General features: G+C 41.5%; 1 protein-coding gene across 6 annotated transcripts; it reads right to left on the bottom strand.

Moving 5' to 3' along the window:
• Positions 1-8: 8 nt before the first annotated feature.
• On the bottom strand, positions 9-12,937 carry CCN6 (cellular communication network factor 6). Of its 6 annotated transcripts, XR_016441200.1 has the most exons (6): positions 12,565-12,937; positions 8,780-9,074; positions 7,312-7,554; positions 2,531-2,594; positions 1,637-1,830; positions 1,110-1,246 (listed from the first exon to the last, which is right to left on the bottom strand). XR_016441200.1 is itself a non-coding variant. In XM_090038180.1 (5 exons), exons 1-5 carry the CDS (start codon positions 12,613-12,615, stop codon positions 962-964), a joined length of 1,068 nt encoding a protein of 355 aa, XP_089894306.1. In that variant the 5' UTR covers positions 12,616-12,929; the 3' UTR covers positions 9-961. The 6 variants fall into 6 exon arrangements, 4 of the variants coding, with proteins under 4 accessions (XP_089894306.1, XP_089894317.1, XP_089894325.1 ...); XM_090038180.1 differs by lacking the exon at positions 2,531-2,594 and having other exon boundaries at positions 9-1,246; positions 12,565-12,929; XM_090038191.1 differs by lacking the exon at positions 2,531-2,594 and having other exon boundaries at positions 9-1,246; positions 8,803-9,063; positions 12,565-12,928.
• Positions 12,938-14,674: the final 1,737 nt, after the last annotated feature.

Genomic DNA, 14,674 nt, shown 5'->3' with positions numbered 1-14,674 from the left:
GAAAATTAGATGAAGTCAATTTTTGACACAGTTCTTGGAGAGAGAGAAGAAGCGTTCTGAAATGAGTTGTTCCAGTGAAATAACTTACCAGGTCTATTATTTATAGATACTTTTGGTGCGAAGTGCACAGGTATGTCTGGCCTTACTGAAATCTGTAGGAGTTTGCTGTTGACTTCAGTGGAGCAAGAACTTGACCACAGTTCCAATCCCCAAGAATTTACAATACAGGATAAATAAGACATACAACAAAAGGAACAGATGAAAGGCATTATATAAAGACATGAGATTACTTTTCATTTTCTGTATTTTAGTAGGAGTTTTAAGTTCGTTTTAGTAAAAGCCTAGACAAATTGTTCTTTGAGGAGATGAATTAGGTGATCCTTGTCTTGACAAATATATTTTTATTTGTGCCTTTGTAAATGTGTCATTTATACACAACAGTGGGGAGAGGAGAACTCTTGGACAGAGCAATTCAATTAAAATTCATTTTTGCATTTGAAACAGTACTAGGAGATATATATATAACATTGCTAGCAAAAAACACTGTAAAGATATCTGTCTTGTGAATCCAGAATGATAAAGAATTGTTGCAACAAGTTAAAATTCCTTTTTCTAGTAGGTTGCTTGGCTGTTTCTTTAACTTAAACTTACACATTCTTTTAGCCATGGAGCAAGATACCTAATTATATGAGCTTTTGCTGTTTTCTGTATTAAACAGCTCAATGTAGCACTCCTTTCTGCATAAAAAAATAACAAAAAGATACCACTCTATAATGGTTTCAGTGTTGGATACATTTAAGTCTTTTTAATGCCTGACTTTATGTATATGTTTCCAACTAACACTTAGCAAAAGAATGACGAACAGTTCAAAAGTTAGTTTTAGTGGAAAGGTTGCCCCTTTAGCTAACGCTCCAAGCTGTGACTGTGCTTCCAACTTTGCAATACGGTGCTGTGGTATAACTTACTGTAAAAGCTTGAGTTCAGAAAATATATCTCCTGGATCACTGCACATCCTCTGACAAACACAGGATGTGATCCACATCATCTTCCACATAAAGGAACCTTCATTAGGGCAATCAAACTGTACAGTGATCATCTTGGATTTGTTAGGTGTGCAACATCTCTTGTCCAGGCACACACCACAGAAAGTAAGTCTGTAGCTTTGTGTGCTTGAGCATCCAGAAAAGGCTAGCTTCTCTGCTTTGGAAAGCTGGAATGTTGGTTGACAGGTTTCTCCTCTTGGAATCTTAAAATGTAAAACCAAAATTTAAATTTCCATGTGCAAAAAAAATCAAAAGATGCTAGAACAAAGGCTGCTAGTGTGGGGTGATCATACAGTCCTGGTACAGCTAGCTGTTTAAATACAAGTAGTTTCTTTGAATACTACCTATCCCCTAGAAGCATATCTATCCCCTTATTTTTCTTTGTAAGTCAGAAAACTGAACATTATGCATATGCATGTGTGTTGCCAATATAATTTAGCAGGACACCACTAATGATCCTCGGTGTAACTTATTATTTTACTTAAATTACACTTCTGCAGCTCACTGCTATAGGCTAAAGACAAGTTTGATCTTGTATTTCAGGAAGGCTTATACAGGAGAGAAGAAGGATGGTGTTTTGCATTAGAAATTACCTTTACAGTTTTCAGTATATTGGTCTGACAAGGTTGAATGAAACACAGCCTGTCTTCTTTTCTCATTTCACATTTACTGTTTTCATTGGTCACTCTATTGGAGATGCCTATACCACAGGTTTTAGAACAAGGGGTCCAAGGAGTTGCCTGTATTAAGCACGTCTTCTTTAAGACAAGTGGTAGACTCCTGTAAGCTGAAAGAGCAATATATTATGCATGTGATGATACAAGATACATGCAGAATTCTAGCTTTAAAAAGCATCAATTAAAAACAATAATTAGCACTTGTTTTCTACTTGGGTAGTGATTTGTTCATTTGTTTGTTTGATTGTTTGTTTTGATAGGTAAATCTAAATGGTGAAGCTGAAAGGTGCAAGGCTTCCAAAAAGATATTTGGACCCTAAATTTTTATTTAACAAATAAGCAGAAATAAAGCATCTAAATCATCTAGTTTTAGACATTTCAGCCGACACTTGATATATGATAGGACCTTCCAGGTTAAGGTTATAAGAACTGACAATCCTTTATATATATATCTTATATATATAAAATGTATAAAATTTATATATATATAAAATGTCCACAAGAGTGGCAAACACATTTACAAAATACAAGCCAGCTAAAGCTGTGAAAATTGAATTTAAATCTGCCTTGGTTAATTTGGCATAGTTTGGGGAGGTGGATTGGTCCTACCAGCTCCCTCCATAAAAAACATCACTTCCAGTTATCCGCTGCTAATAAATGTCATTCTTTACTTAATATGAGGACTAATAGAGAAAGCCTTAAAATTAAAATTTAGTGTGCCAAATGTAGACATAGTCTCCAGGATGAGTGGCTGACAGGATTTGAAACCTGACATATAAGTAACAGGCAATGGCAGAATTATGAGGATACCTGGAAGGTAAACAGCAGTTTAAAGCTCTCATTGCAGGAAGCAGGTTAAAAGCCTGGCACAGATCTGCAATAAATAAAGGGAGGTTACATAGTTGCTCATATTTAGTACATTTTTAAATATGATTGAGATGCTGTCTTATTGTGGGAATTAGCTAAACAGAATTTTAAAAGAAAAGGAAATCTGAAAGTGGTTAAAATAAAGCTTAGCATTTGTTATCAGCACTAACAGAAAGGAAAAAAATATTAAAACAGTGTACAGACAGGCAGTCAAGTTAAAGCAAGTTAACAGGAGATAGAGACTTACCACAGAACAACTGCTGCACAGTAACTGTTTATGTGCCAACAGTTACCTGGAAGGTAAGGCAGGCTGAAGCAGAGATAAGATGCCTAGTTTTAGTTTTCATTAATTGTGAGCACATAAACAGTTACTACCTGTCACCTGTTCCATGGGACGTTTCTGCCCAATGTTAACTCATTTTTACTCGATCCTTTGTCTGTATGCTAGATTTAACAAGCTGTGGCATGACTGCATGCAAGCCACATATACACTGTACTTCATTTGTAGTCTACTTTACAATAAGTTAAGGGGAGTACAGCATTTTGAAACCATCTTTCAAGGTTTTTCTGAGAAAAGGGAAATAGGTTCTACAAACAATTTCTGCTGCTGCTGTTTTCGCCTATTCCCTGATACTCATTCTCCATGTTGTCTCAATTTTATTTGTGGATTTCTTCAATCTCAGTCTGTGCTTTTAAGCGCCATGTATTCTTCGAGTTCTATAGAAGTAATAAGACATGCACATCATATAGCCCTTAACCATTAAGAAGTACTTGCTCTGAAATTCTCACTCCCATGCTGAAGTGTGGCTGGAGGAATTTGTTCAGTTTGAAGTAGCTGAAGATTTTTGCCTTGGGGCCAAGGCATTATATTTGTGTCATTTTCTATTTATTCCAGCCCAGAAAGCAAAGCTATAGGAACAATAACCAAGTCTTAAAATGGTGGTGAATATTGAGCAAGTTTGATTATTAAACTTCCATTTTGAGCCCACCAGTCAACAGATATTAGCGATTATCAGGTATCCTGGTTTTCTCTCTTTAAAAATCACAAATCCGCTGATTAAAAACTGCAAATTCTATGATTAAAAAATCCAAGATCCATGTTTTTCCACAATTAAAATGAAACACCACTCTATATATAGGCATCAGTTAACCCTAATGTTTTATTGATATATTTACAACTTTAAAGCAATTTGGAAACCTACCAGTGCCTCAATCATTATAATAAAATACATTCTAAACATCTATAAATCTTGGCATTTGATTTTTGGTTTTTTATCATGGAAAATCAGAACTACCCCTTCACTCAACAGGATGTGGGTCCAGCTGCAGCTCTGTAGCTCTGAACAGCCTTGATATGCCAGTGCTCTGCCCATGCCATTGCCCCTCACTCCCAAGGCACAGCCCCCTCCCTGGCCCTGCCAGTGTCCCTCATTCCTGGCCCACAGTCCTGCTGGTGCCCCTCAGTCCTGACCCACTGCCCCCCACTCCTCTGTGCGTGAGGAAGGGAGTGGGTGTGTGGAAAAGATGGGGGCACATGTCCCCCAAGATTTCTGCACTCACGGCGGGGCATGAGGCTGCAGCTGGGCCAGACCAGTTCTGGACAGGAGCCACTTCCGTGGCCCAGCTCCCTCCATGGATTCAGTGCTGAAGGGAGCACTGCACTGCCATGGTAAGGCACAGCAGTGGCACTGGCAGTAGTGTGGACATGTGCCCCTGCTACTGCCAGTCAGGCAGGGGGTGCCATGCCATGGTAGCAATGGCAGCACGGTGCTCCCTTCTGTGCTGGGTTCCCCCACTGAGCTGCAGTAACTGCTCCTGGCCAGAGCTCATCTAGCCCCGCTACAGCCCCATGTCCCACTGGGTACAGAAATCTCGGGGGCATATGCCCCCCCAGTGCATGGCCTGTAACCTTCTCCCCTCCCCCATGCGCAATGCATGGCCTGTGTCCCTCCCTCCTGCCCCCATAGACTTACTTGGAGGAAGCTGCACTGCTGCCTGGCTACTATGTACACCTACACATGCATGTGCATGCACACACATGCACACGGTGTCCCCTGCTTGATCACCTTCCTTCCACAGCCCTTTGCAAGCTGGAACTCTGTCAGCCTGCAAGGGGAAACCTGCTGTTTCCCACATTTTTCTCCTTTAAAAGACGAAATCTGTGTTTTACCATAGCAAATGGAAGACCCAGATCCCTGGTGATTATCTTGAGTCACTTCTACTTTGATGTAAAATCAAAGTTTGAAATCTAAGAGGAACAGAAATGTTACTGTAAAATTCTTTTTACATTCAAGTAAATACTTATCTGGATTTAATTGGATTTAGATATCCCCTTGGGGTTCATATTGTGCTAATACATGAAGGCCAGATAGTCTAACTAATTAGAAGCATAAATGACCCCACCCAGGCTGTGTACTTTCCATCAGGATCACATGTAAGAAAGTTCTCCACAAAAGCTAGCTTATGAAATTAGAATCTGTAGTTTGCTGGGCTCTGCAAGACAAGAAGCTCCATTTTATTAAAATACAGAAGTGTTTTGACATACAGGAAAAAGTCTGTTACTCTTCCTACCTCATGCAGACCTCCTATGGATTTACAGACTTGCCTAAAGTTCTTTGCAGAAAATGCACCTAGTCTGGGGAAAATGCTGTTTGTTTCCCTGACATCAGGGGCAAAGACAGCAATCAGAGGTGCTCTGTGACCGGAAGAATGACCTGGTTCCTCAGTATGCATCGGTCAATTATCTTTTTCTCCTCCTCTTAATAAAGCAGGGGAGGGCTCAGCCTTCTAAAACAAGGGCCAATTTGAAAACAGATGCTTTGTGAATGAAGATAAGCTTTTTTTTGTGTTCCACGTCTTATACAAATATTTGGTATTTCTGCTTTCTCAGTAACGATTGTTAAAAACTTGGTTTCAGCTTTCAGTTATATTAAGATGACAAAAATAAGTAGTTTCACGTCATTGTACTCCTTTATTGATACATTTTAACTAGATGAAATGACTGTTTCGGACATTTAAGAGGTATTATGTCTTTTCTTGATTAATTTAAGAACAATCTCTAGAGTGTGCAATGCATTCATTTGAACTCAGATGCTTTTCTGAGTGGCTTTCTTACCAAGTGTGGTTTTGTATACAACTTTAAATACATTCTGTGAAAAGGATTTGCTCTCCTTTGCTGCTGGTCCAAGTACTAAATTATGATTTGGATGTAAAGCGAGCTTCCATTTCTTTAGGATGGTTTGCTGAAAGCTTGTCCAAACTGAGCTCCAAGTGCAGAGTGGGGAGGAGACTGGCTTCCTGCCAAGCAGCTGCTTATGCAGGGGAGGGTCCAAAGAGGTGCAGCAATATGGCTGAACCAGCCTTCTGCTGCCACTACTACTGCTCCAGCTCAGCTGGGCACAGAGGGAGCCCCAGAGCTGCTTCTGCCCTGTTCCAGCCATGGGCTATGGCTTTGCAGGGTGCCAGACTCAGGAGGGATCAGCGGCTCACAGGTTCCTCCTTCCGCTGCCTGCTCCCTGCCTGCTCCTCCCTCTGGTTGGGAGCAGGCACTGGAAGGAGGAACTTGTGCACCACCACTGCTGATGTCCCTGGCGGAGCCCAGCTCCTGTACAGCTGCCCCCTACAGCACAGAGCAGGAGCAGCTCTGGAGCTCCCCCCTGCCAGTAGGTCAGCCAGGAACAGGGGCAGCAGCAGGGTGCAGGTCCCTGCTTTGTGCACCTGCTCCCTGCCCAGCTTCCTGGTGTCCCATACTGGCCAAGGGGTCCCAACCACACTTCACCCCATACCCCTATAGTTCAAGGGGTGGTGTGCTGCACTCCCCTTTAGGAAATCCCGGGTCTTCCCCATATACTTATGCATCCACAGTACATGAGAGTAGTTAGCTGTTGAGTCTTGAGCTTAGTTTTATTTTATTCTTTTAGTGCAGTGTTTCTCAACCAGTGGATCATGACCCAAAAGTGCGTTGCAAGAATATATGGGTGTTTATTGATGTGCTCTGGGAGGCAGGAGGGTGCTTTAATAACCGCCAGGAGTGTCACGTGTATCAGCTTCCCCATGCTGAAAAATGGTGACGGGGCACTTTAAAGCTGGTCAAACAAGCTTGAGTTAAAACACCCCCGCCACCATTTTTCAGCACAGGGAAAATAATACACGTGATGATGGAGCACAGTAATTGCTCAACAGACTCAATTAACTGAGTCTTCTCCAACGTGCTGTAGTTACAGTGCATTGGAGCAGCCTCCCTGCACCTGTATAGGAACCTTATGAAAGGGTCACAAACAAACTTTAAAAATGGATTCTCCTTTAAAGGAGAAAAACTTGGGAAACTGGCTTTTCCCTTGCAGGCTGTCAGAGTTCCAGCCTGCGAGGGGCTGGTTGGGGCCCCCCATGTCCAACACACCCACCCCCTGCCCCACACACTGGGGGGTTGAGGCGTAAGGGCAGGTGGGCAGTGGGTTGGGAGAGAGGGGCACTGGATTGAGACTGGCCATTGATGTTTACAAAGGAGTCTTGGTAGTTGAGAACTACTGTTCTAGTACATAGAAAAATAGGGATGACTTTTAAAAGGGAATGGGGATTTCACATTGATAATACTACAAGTGAGCCACGTGAAAGAAAGACATGTTGGTTAATAGAAGAATATCTATAAACTTGCCCTTTTAAAAAAAATGTATTTTTTAAATTTATCATTTATAAAAAGAAATTACCATACTAGTCATGCACACCTGGCATTAATCTGTAACCTGTTGATTGTAGCTGCTTCTGTTGTCCAGGGCCACAGGTGGAAGGTCCAAACTTTTTTTTCCCTTTGACTGTGGTACATGGACTTACAGCTGATTTTGGAGTGAATACAGGGGTGCATCCAATTGCACCACTGACACACAGACACTTATAAAGAGGGGAAGGTTGGAAAGCTTGCCCATTAGGATAATGCACTCCATTGAGTTCGCATCCTACAGCTATCATATCTGAAAAAGGTTAGACAGGGAAGTTACTTAATCTGCCACAAGCTTTAACATACGGTTAATGTGTACAGAATTGTAATGACTGTCCTTTTCCACCTGTAGTGCTCCTTGCTATTATAAATTCTGCATCCAGAACTTCCACTGATTAAGTTTGCAGATATGAGAGTTGAGTCCAACTCTTCCCTGTCCATATGCACTTTTTATGTATGAAAAAGTATGTGTATTGGCTGTTTTTTCTAATAAACATGCCTATACGGGTGGATATACATAGCGGGCTAGTTTAATTGATGTGTAGGCTGAAGTTGCATATTACATGTAAGACCATGCTAAATCTGGAATGTTAAGTGGTATTAAAGTTAGAACATGCTGAGCAAGTCTATATGAGATGCTTTACTGCACATTAGACCTGGCTAGGATGCAGCGGTCCTGGTTGCCAGGACAGCTCTCCCCGACCCTGTGGAGATTGGGCACAGCCTACATGCCCCCTGCCAGCCCTGGGCTGGCACTTGGGGAAGTCTGGAACTCCCCCTGGCTGCTGCGGGGGGTATAAAACAGGGCAGGAGCAACCCTTGAGTGAACCACTCCCATTGGGAGCAAATTTGTTCCCAATAGGTGCATGTTCACATGAGTGTTGGGGCGCAATTTAATGCCCCTGAATTTTCTGCAAAGAAAAATTCACATGTGTAGATGTGAGCAGTCTCATGTTAACATTAACTCATGTTAATGCTGTTTCTTGCCTGCACAGTTCTGCCTTGCCACTAGAGTGCTGGTGATTAGAGGCATGGCAAGGAGCCAGGACACCTGAGCTCCAACCTCGCTGGGGGTTGGGAGGCAGCTGGAATGCTGGAGAACTGCAAATTACTTCTTTTATTTCCCCTAACACAAGCTAGGTAGCCCAACCCAGAGTTAACTCTTGCCTGAAGTGGTGTAAGTGAGAGACACTCAGAGGGCACTTAAAAGCTTTAATGTGTGGATGCTAACATTTTAAGTGTCCTTACTATGATTTAAGTGTAAAGTGTAACTTCACCCTAAGTAATTTTTAAGGGAGATACTGCCTTAATCTCAGTATAGTGGCTTTACGCACTGGAAAACGGGTGGGGAACTCCAATTTGGTGTGACATAAAAGTATGAATTGTACATCCCAAACAAAACAATCTTAGTTTTTTTGGGCGCGCACAACTGTCCCCACCCTCTCGTGTCAAGTATAGGATACAAAAGAGTAACTTACATGCACATACTCCTGTTTCATACCTAGGTCTGTCTGCAGAGTAGTCACAGTATAACCCTTTGTGAGGATCACAGATATCTGCTTCATTACATATCTCTCCTGACTGCTTGGCACAGATCTGACAGCAGCCACATCCATCCTTTATCAAGCTCACGCCAAGGGTGCAGGTTGGCTTGGGTGGGCATCTGCATGGCCAGTGACAAAACTCTTTACGCTGATGTACCTCACCGGCTTGTTCAGACTTTTCCCCAGCCTTCACTTGCAGTTGACTGTTACCTTGTACCCTACAAAAAAACTTGTACATAGTTGGATTTTTTGAGGGCTGGAATAATTTAAAGATGGCTAATATGCCACAAAATGTAGTGAGGCTGAAAGTAGCCTCTTAAGTCACTGCACAAAGGTTTGTAAGATCAAAAAGGGTTTATATGAGAGACAAAGAACCAAATTCATCACTAACTTCAGCACACTTGCACTGCACCACCAATGAGTCTGGTCACCTATTATTTCACGAAAAGGTCTGCGTCTCAGTAAAACAAAACCTTCTAGTCACAAAAAGGCTTACCAGTTGACAAGGGGGGAGGGGGTGGCTTCTGTTCTTTCTCAAGGACATCATATGATACATACTCAAAAAAAATCAAATCCTCTTCTTATTGTGCAGCCTTATGAGCTTAGCTTGGTATCTGGAAGCCCACCAGTGTTCTCTCTCTCACTTACATAGTCACAAGTATTCTGAAGTTAGATTTTACTTAATGATTTTGTTGCCTCTGCTATACTTGGGAAAATGTATGTTCTAGGTTTTGGTCCTGTTCGTAGCAACACAGGAGCTGTTCCAGTGTGTAGAGAAGATCTGTTCCTGTGCATAAATTTACTCACACAAGTGTTTCCACAAGACAGGGCTTAGTTAAAAAATAAACCTTAATAAAATATCTGCAGCAGCAACTATTAGGACTGAACGATAGTCTGAATGATCTAAAACAAAGATCCTGTATTTCATATGAAAAAGTGGAACCATTATTTTCCTACAGTTACATAAAGCTTGAAAGATTATATCACATGTTTATTGCAATGGAGTATCAGCTCCAGAATCTAGTGACAATTTAAATGATCTGTTATTTCTAGACATTCATCTATTTCACCGTCAGTCCTTTTAACAGAAATACAAACTTTAATGTGCCTATATGCTAGTGCTGAATAGGTTGATACCGAGCTGGAGCCCTGCCATGTGGCTAGTTGCTACATGGGAGTAAGGTTTGAGGACTAGAAGTGCTATCAGCTCCATCAGCACAATTCAAAGTAACTTCTAGTTCTGTCAGTAAAGGAGGACAGAAAAAACAAGATACGGCCATCTCACAGTGACAGACATAAGTTATCAGTGTCACCTAGGTTCCAAAATTGTAACTCATTTTCCAAATTTTCCTGGGTACCTACAGATCATCTGTCTGCTATCAGGTTCTCTGTCTTGTTACAAATTCTGCTATGTAGCTTCATGCTATCAGTATGAAAAAAACCCCAGCTTTTGACACTGGCTATAAAGAAAATTGAATGTAATAACAAAATAACAAAGGTTGCTGTCCTCATGCTTATTAATTACCAATTTATTTCAACTTTCTCCTTTTAAACTGGAAGAAAGTGGAAAATTTGCCTAGTACTTTGCCTGGCACTTCAGTGAATGCTCTTGCACTGTAATTGAATTCTAGCTTGCTACAGAGAATAGAGGACCTGTCTCACAGAGGGTTGGTTTTGGTTTTTGTTTTTTTACCTCTGCCACCATTTTACAGTCATTTTCTAGCCATATCTTTAATTTTTCAAATAATTTTTAACATTTTACAAGGTTCCAAAGTATGGCTTCCAAGCTCACTTTCCTAGAACTAATTTTAAGATACTTACCTATTGATCAACTCCTATGGGACCTGAGCTATCATTTGGCTTTGACTGTGCCTCCATGGCATGAGATCTGTATATCAGCCACAGCTTTACAAATGTGTTGTTTTGCTTTCTTTCATTGTTATAGTATTTATTCCGCATGAGCACAGCAGTAATAAATCTCTAGCACTTAAAACTTTAAAAAAAACAAACACTAGTGTTAGCTTTTCATGTAAACTGCAAAAATAATTTGGTCTGTATTTCATGTGTTGATAATTTAAGCTTCTTAAAGTTTTTTTCTGGAAGAACGATATGAAGGAGGCAGGTTGCTTTATATAATATGCATGGCATGCCCCATATTCAGCCTGACCCATTCAGCCTGTGGACTGGCCCCCTGATAAGTTTGATCCTCCTGTCCTGAAGTAACCATCTAGTCTCTAACATTGAATTGTGTGTGTGTGTGCGTGTGTGTATGTGTGTGTGTGTGTGTAGAAAGAAGGAAAGAAAGAAATGAACTAGATGGACTAGATGAGTGATGTAGGGCCAGGCCACAGGCTGAATCTGGCCCACAGACCAGCCCCAACTGCCACATGCATGTTGGTCCACTCTGAAACCCATGTGCAACATTGCAGTCCAGATGATAGGGCTCCAAGGGACCTATCTTTGACATCTGTGCTTTAAAAAACTCAAAATTAACACTATTCAGCACTTGCTCTAATCTTGTGAGCCAGCATTATTTCTGTAGTGATTTGCCTAGATTTTGGACTATATGACACTTCCTGAGTGGCTAAAATCACTTTTTGCATGTCAAGGTGCATTTGTAACAGGAAATATACTAGGTGGTTCAGCAGATTCACTTAACGTTCATGTAGTTATTTCAGGCTTTTGTGTTATAAAGCAAAATGTGCTTTGAACTTTCAGCATCTACCTAAACTAAAAAAAAATGGAAAAGAGGCTAATCCAGAATGAAATGCTGAAGCTTCACAGCAAGAAAAACAAAATATAAGAAAACATCCACTAGTACCATTAGCTCTGCTACCACTGAATAACTCTGTTTACTTGAAAGATGTTCAAAGATCCATCAAGTTATGATAAAAATTTAAAGCCTGCCTGTAAAGTTTACAGACCAAATATTTTATGATTCTTGCTTCCTTAGCTTTCTGTAATGATGTGTCCACATCACACAAACCCACTGCACATGTTTTCCCTGGTCAGACTCAAAAATGAGTCCATTGTATAGCAGTGCTTGATGGGTTGTTGGTTGGTTTGTTTTAAAATTAAGGAAAGAATGTTTGAGGTAAATAAGTTAATAGCAAAATACATGACAAACATATCTTAAAATTCCAGTTGCTTTTAGGTCTAGCTATAACTATTTAAAAAAGCTTTATTTGAAAATGCTTTGTTTGGACATTTAGCTTGGTATTTAGAAGAGCAAAACAACACGTTGTTTCATACAGTTTTCAAGCTTTGGGTTTTTTAATTAAATTAACATTTGAAACAGGAGTAGATTTTAGAAAAGATTCCATTTCATATTATCCCACAAGTCAAGACCAAACATAAGCAGCACTCAATGCTAATTCATAAAACTAGTCTGTAGAGTCCTAGAGCCAGATAAGTGTATATACCTGGAGTAGAAGCAAGGAAAAATGTTTGCTTTCTTACACTGCCTCAGACAAGATTTTGTACATAAAGAAAAATAAAAGGCAGAGTTGCTAATACTTTACCCCTTCCCCCACATCCCATCCAAATTTTAATGAGTAGCATAAAGAGGAAAATAACAAAATTCTGCCTGCCAAAATTTCACAAACTAATGTTACCCTGTAGTGGGAAATGGCTTTCTATTCTGCATGAGGCAGTTCCTCAAGTACATTTTATTTAAGCTTTAGACCCCAGAGGAGGGGAAAAGTCCTTCAAAAGCTTACCTGTTGTATGTAGGTGATGACAAGGACAGTGAGAATGAAGAGCCACTGCATGTTCCTGCACAGCCAGAAGTGAAACAGAGTGACGGAGAACAGGCTGAGCTGTGTCAGAGTTAGTGCTGTGCACAAAGCTCTCCTGTGTCTCCACTGCAAACCTTACTTTCTTCAGCACATGCACAAACACATACACACATTCATACTTGAAATACTCCACTTCATACATAACCAGCTCCATGCTGGGATTTGCAACAGATTTCTCTCATTTTCTTCAGCCACTTTTTAGTACTACATTAGCTCCCATCCAGCTGATTTAATTGAGGTCAGGTTGGGTAAGCATCTGACTCCTAAAGTTTACTGCTGGAAAATCATGCGGTGATTCTTACCGTGCATTCAAATCCTTGCTACATGGATCTTATAGTTGCCTGAAATCCCAGAAGACAGAGCCCCAGTAATATACATTCTTGAAGCAACACAGTCAAGTGTTCTAAGTTTTAGTGCCTGCACAGGGCCTATTGGGACTAGACCTTAGGATCTGGAAGAATCAAAATCTATATGGTATGTTATACGCTGCAGTGTGCACAGCACAAAAGACAGTACTTGCTGAAGCGCAGGCAGGAATGCGAGCAGTTATAAAGAATCCTAAAGAGCAGAGTGGGTCAGAGGTAGGGCACCAGCTCTGTCAAGAGGTGATTTATAGCCTTCAGGCTCAGTTGCAGAAGAAGCGGGGAATTGTCACAGCTGGTTTAAGGCAGCCTGATAACTGGGATGAAAGCATTTGGTTGGATCCAAATTCCCTGGACCCTAGTGGAGGTAGGGATCTACCTCAACATGCAAAAGCTTCAATTGCTTATGTTCCTTTGAGGCAGGAGTTGCATGACATGAAGGAAAAGGTGGAACAGTGTCCTATGGTTCCAGTAGTGACACAGCAGATTATAAAGATGTATCAAGCTCCAGCTGCAGGGGGAGTAGGAGATGGTAACGGGCTGGATCAGCAGCAGCGCAGGGTAGAACAAACCGTCACTGTTACTCCTCCATTAGCACCAGAACAGGTGAGAGCAGCAGCTATGAATTTAGGTCCATTGAACAGGTATACAGCAATTCAGTGAGTTGCAGAGTGTTTGGATCAAACGGGATGGACTGTTCCTGACTGTTGAGCTGTAGCTTGAGCTAGTTGTAATTCAGAGGACTGGTCAGTGATTAAGACAGCCTTGGATGATGGACAGCCAGTTGAAGATAACTTATACAGATGGAGTAGGAGAATTCTGACTGAACTTTTAGGTGCTCAGATAGTGACCTGGTTGTACTTTAGGGAAGTGCAGAAACCTGGAGAAAGCCCTGAAGCTTATATCCGGAGGAAGCAGTTGTTGGGGTTTAATTCCTCAGATGGGAAATGGAGATTATAACTCTGATGAGTTGGGATTTAAGACCATGCTAATAGAGGGGTTGGCTGCACCAGTGAAAGTTATATTAGGGCGTGCTGATGATGCTATACAGTGGCCTGAGCTGAGGACTCAAAGTCGAAAGGCAGGATTAATATACAGGAAGAGCAGTCCTAAAGAGGAGGTATGGAATAAGGGTAACAAAGGAGAACCAATACAGGCTGTTACATTTAGTACCAATGGACCACCTTTTTGAAAGTCTGGCACTCCTCAGCACAAGAGGGGATTCAGGGAAAGAGGTTCAAATAGGGGTCGAGGACCCAGAGGTAGGATGGAATACATAATCCGCAGAGAGGGTCAGAACGAGGAAGGTCCTGATTCCTTCTGGACACAGGTCTGGAAAAAAACTAATGTCTGTGAGGGAAGACAGAAACAAGTGGAATGGGGCTCCCACTAATGCACTGATGAAGAGATTGGTAGAGCTCATTCAGACAGAAGAGCTAGTGGAAGGAGCAGAGCCAGACCCACATCAGTCGGTTCAGCCTTCAGTGCCTCCTAACCCACAATATAGATGCTCCACTCCCAAGGCACCCAGGGGGCTGGTGGGATGAGTCTGCTTTGACTACTGGGGGCACCCAACCGTTCAAGTTTTAGTGGGCAACAAGGGGAATGTGAAAAATCCCCAAATGCTGATTGATACTGGAGCCTCAATCAGTGTTTTGCAACAGAGATGG

The sequence above is a fragment of the Crocodylus siamensis genome, chromosome 1, assembly GCF_052110815.1.
Source record: "Crocodylus siamensis isolate JL-2025a chromosome 1, ASM5211081v1, whole genome shotgun sequence".
NCBI classification, from domain to species: domain Eukaryota; kingdom Metazoa; phylum Chordata; order Crocodylia; family Crocodylidae; genus Crocodylus; species Crocodylus siamensis.
The sequence above is the reverse complement of the archived record's forward strand: the minus strand, read 5'-3'. Positions and strand labels throughout refer to the sequence as shown.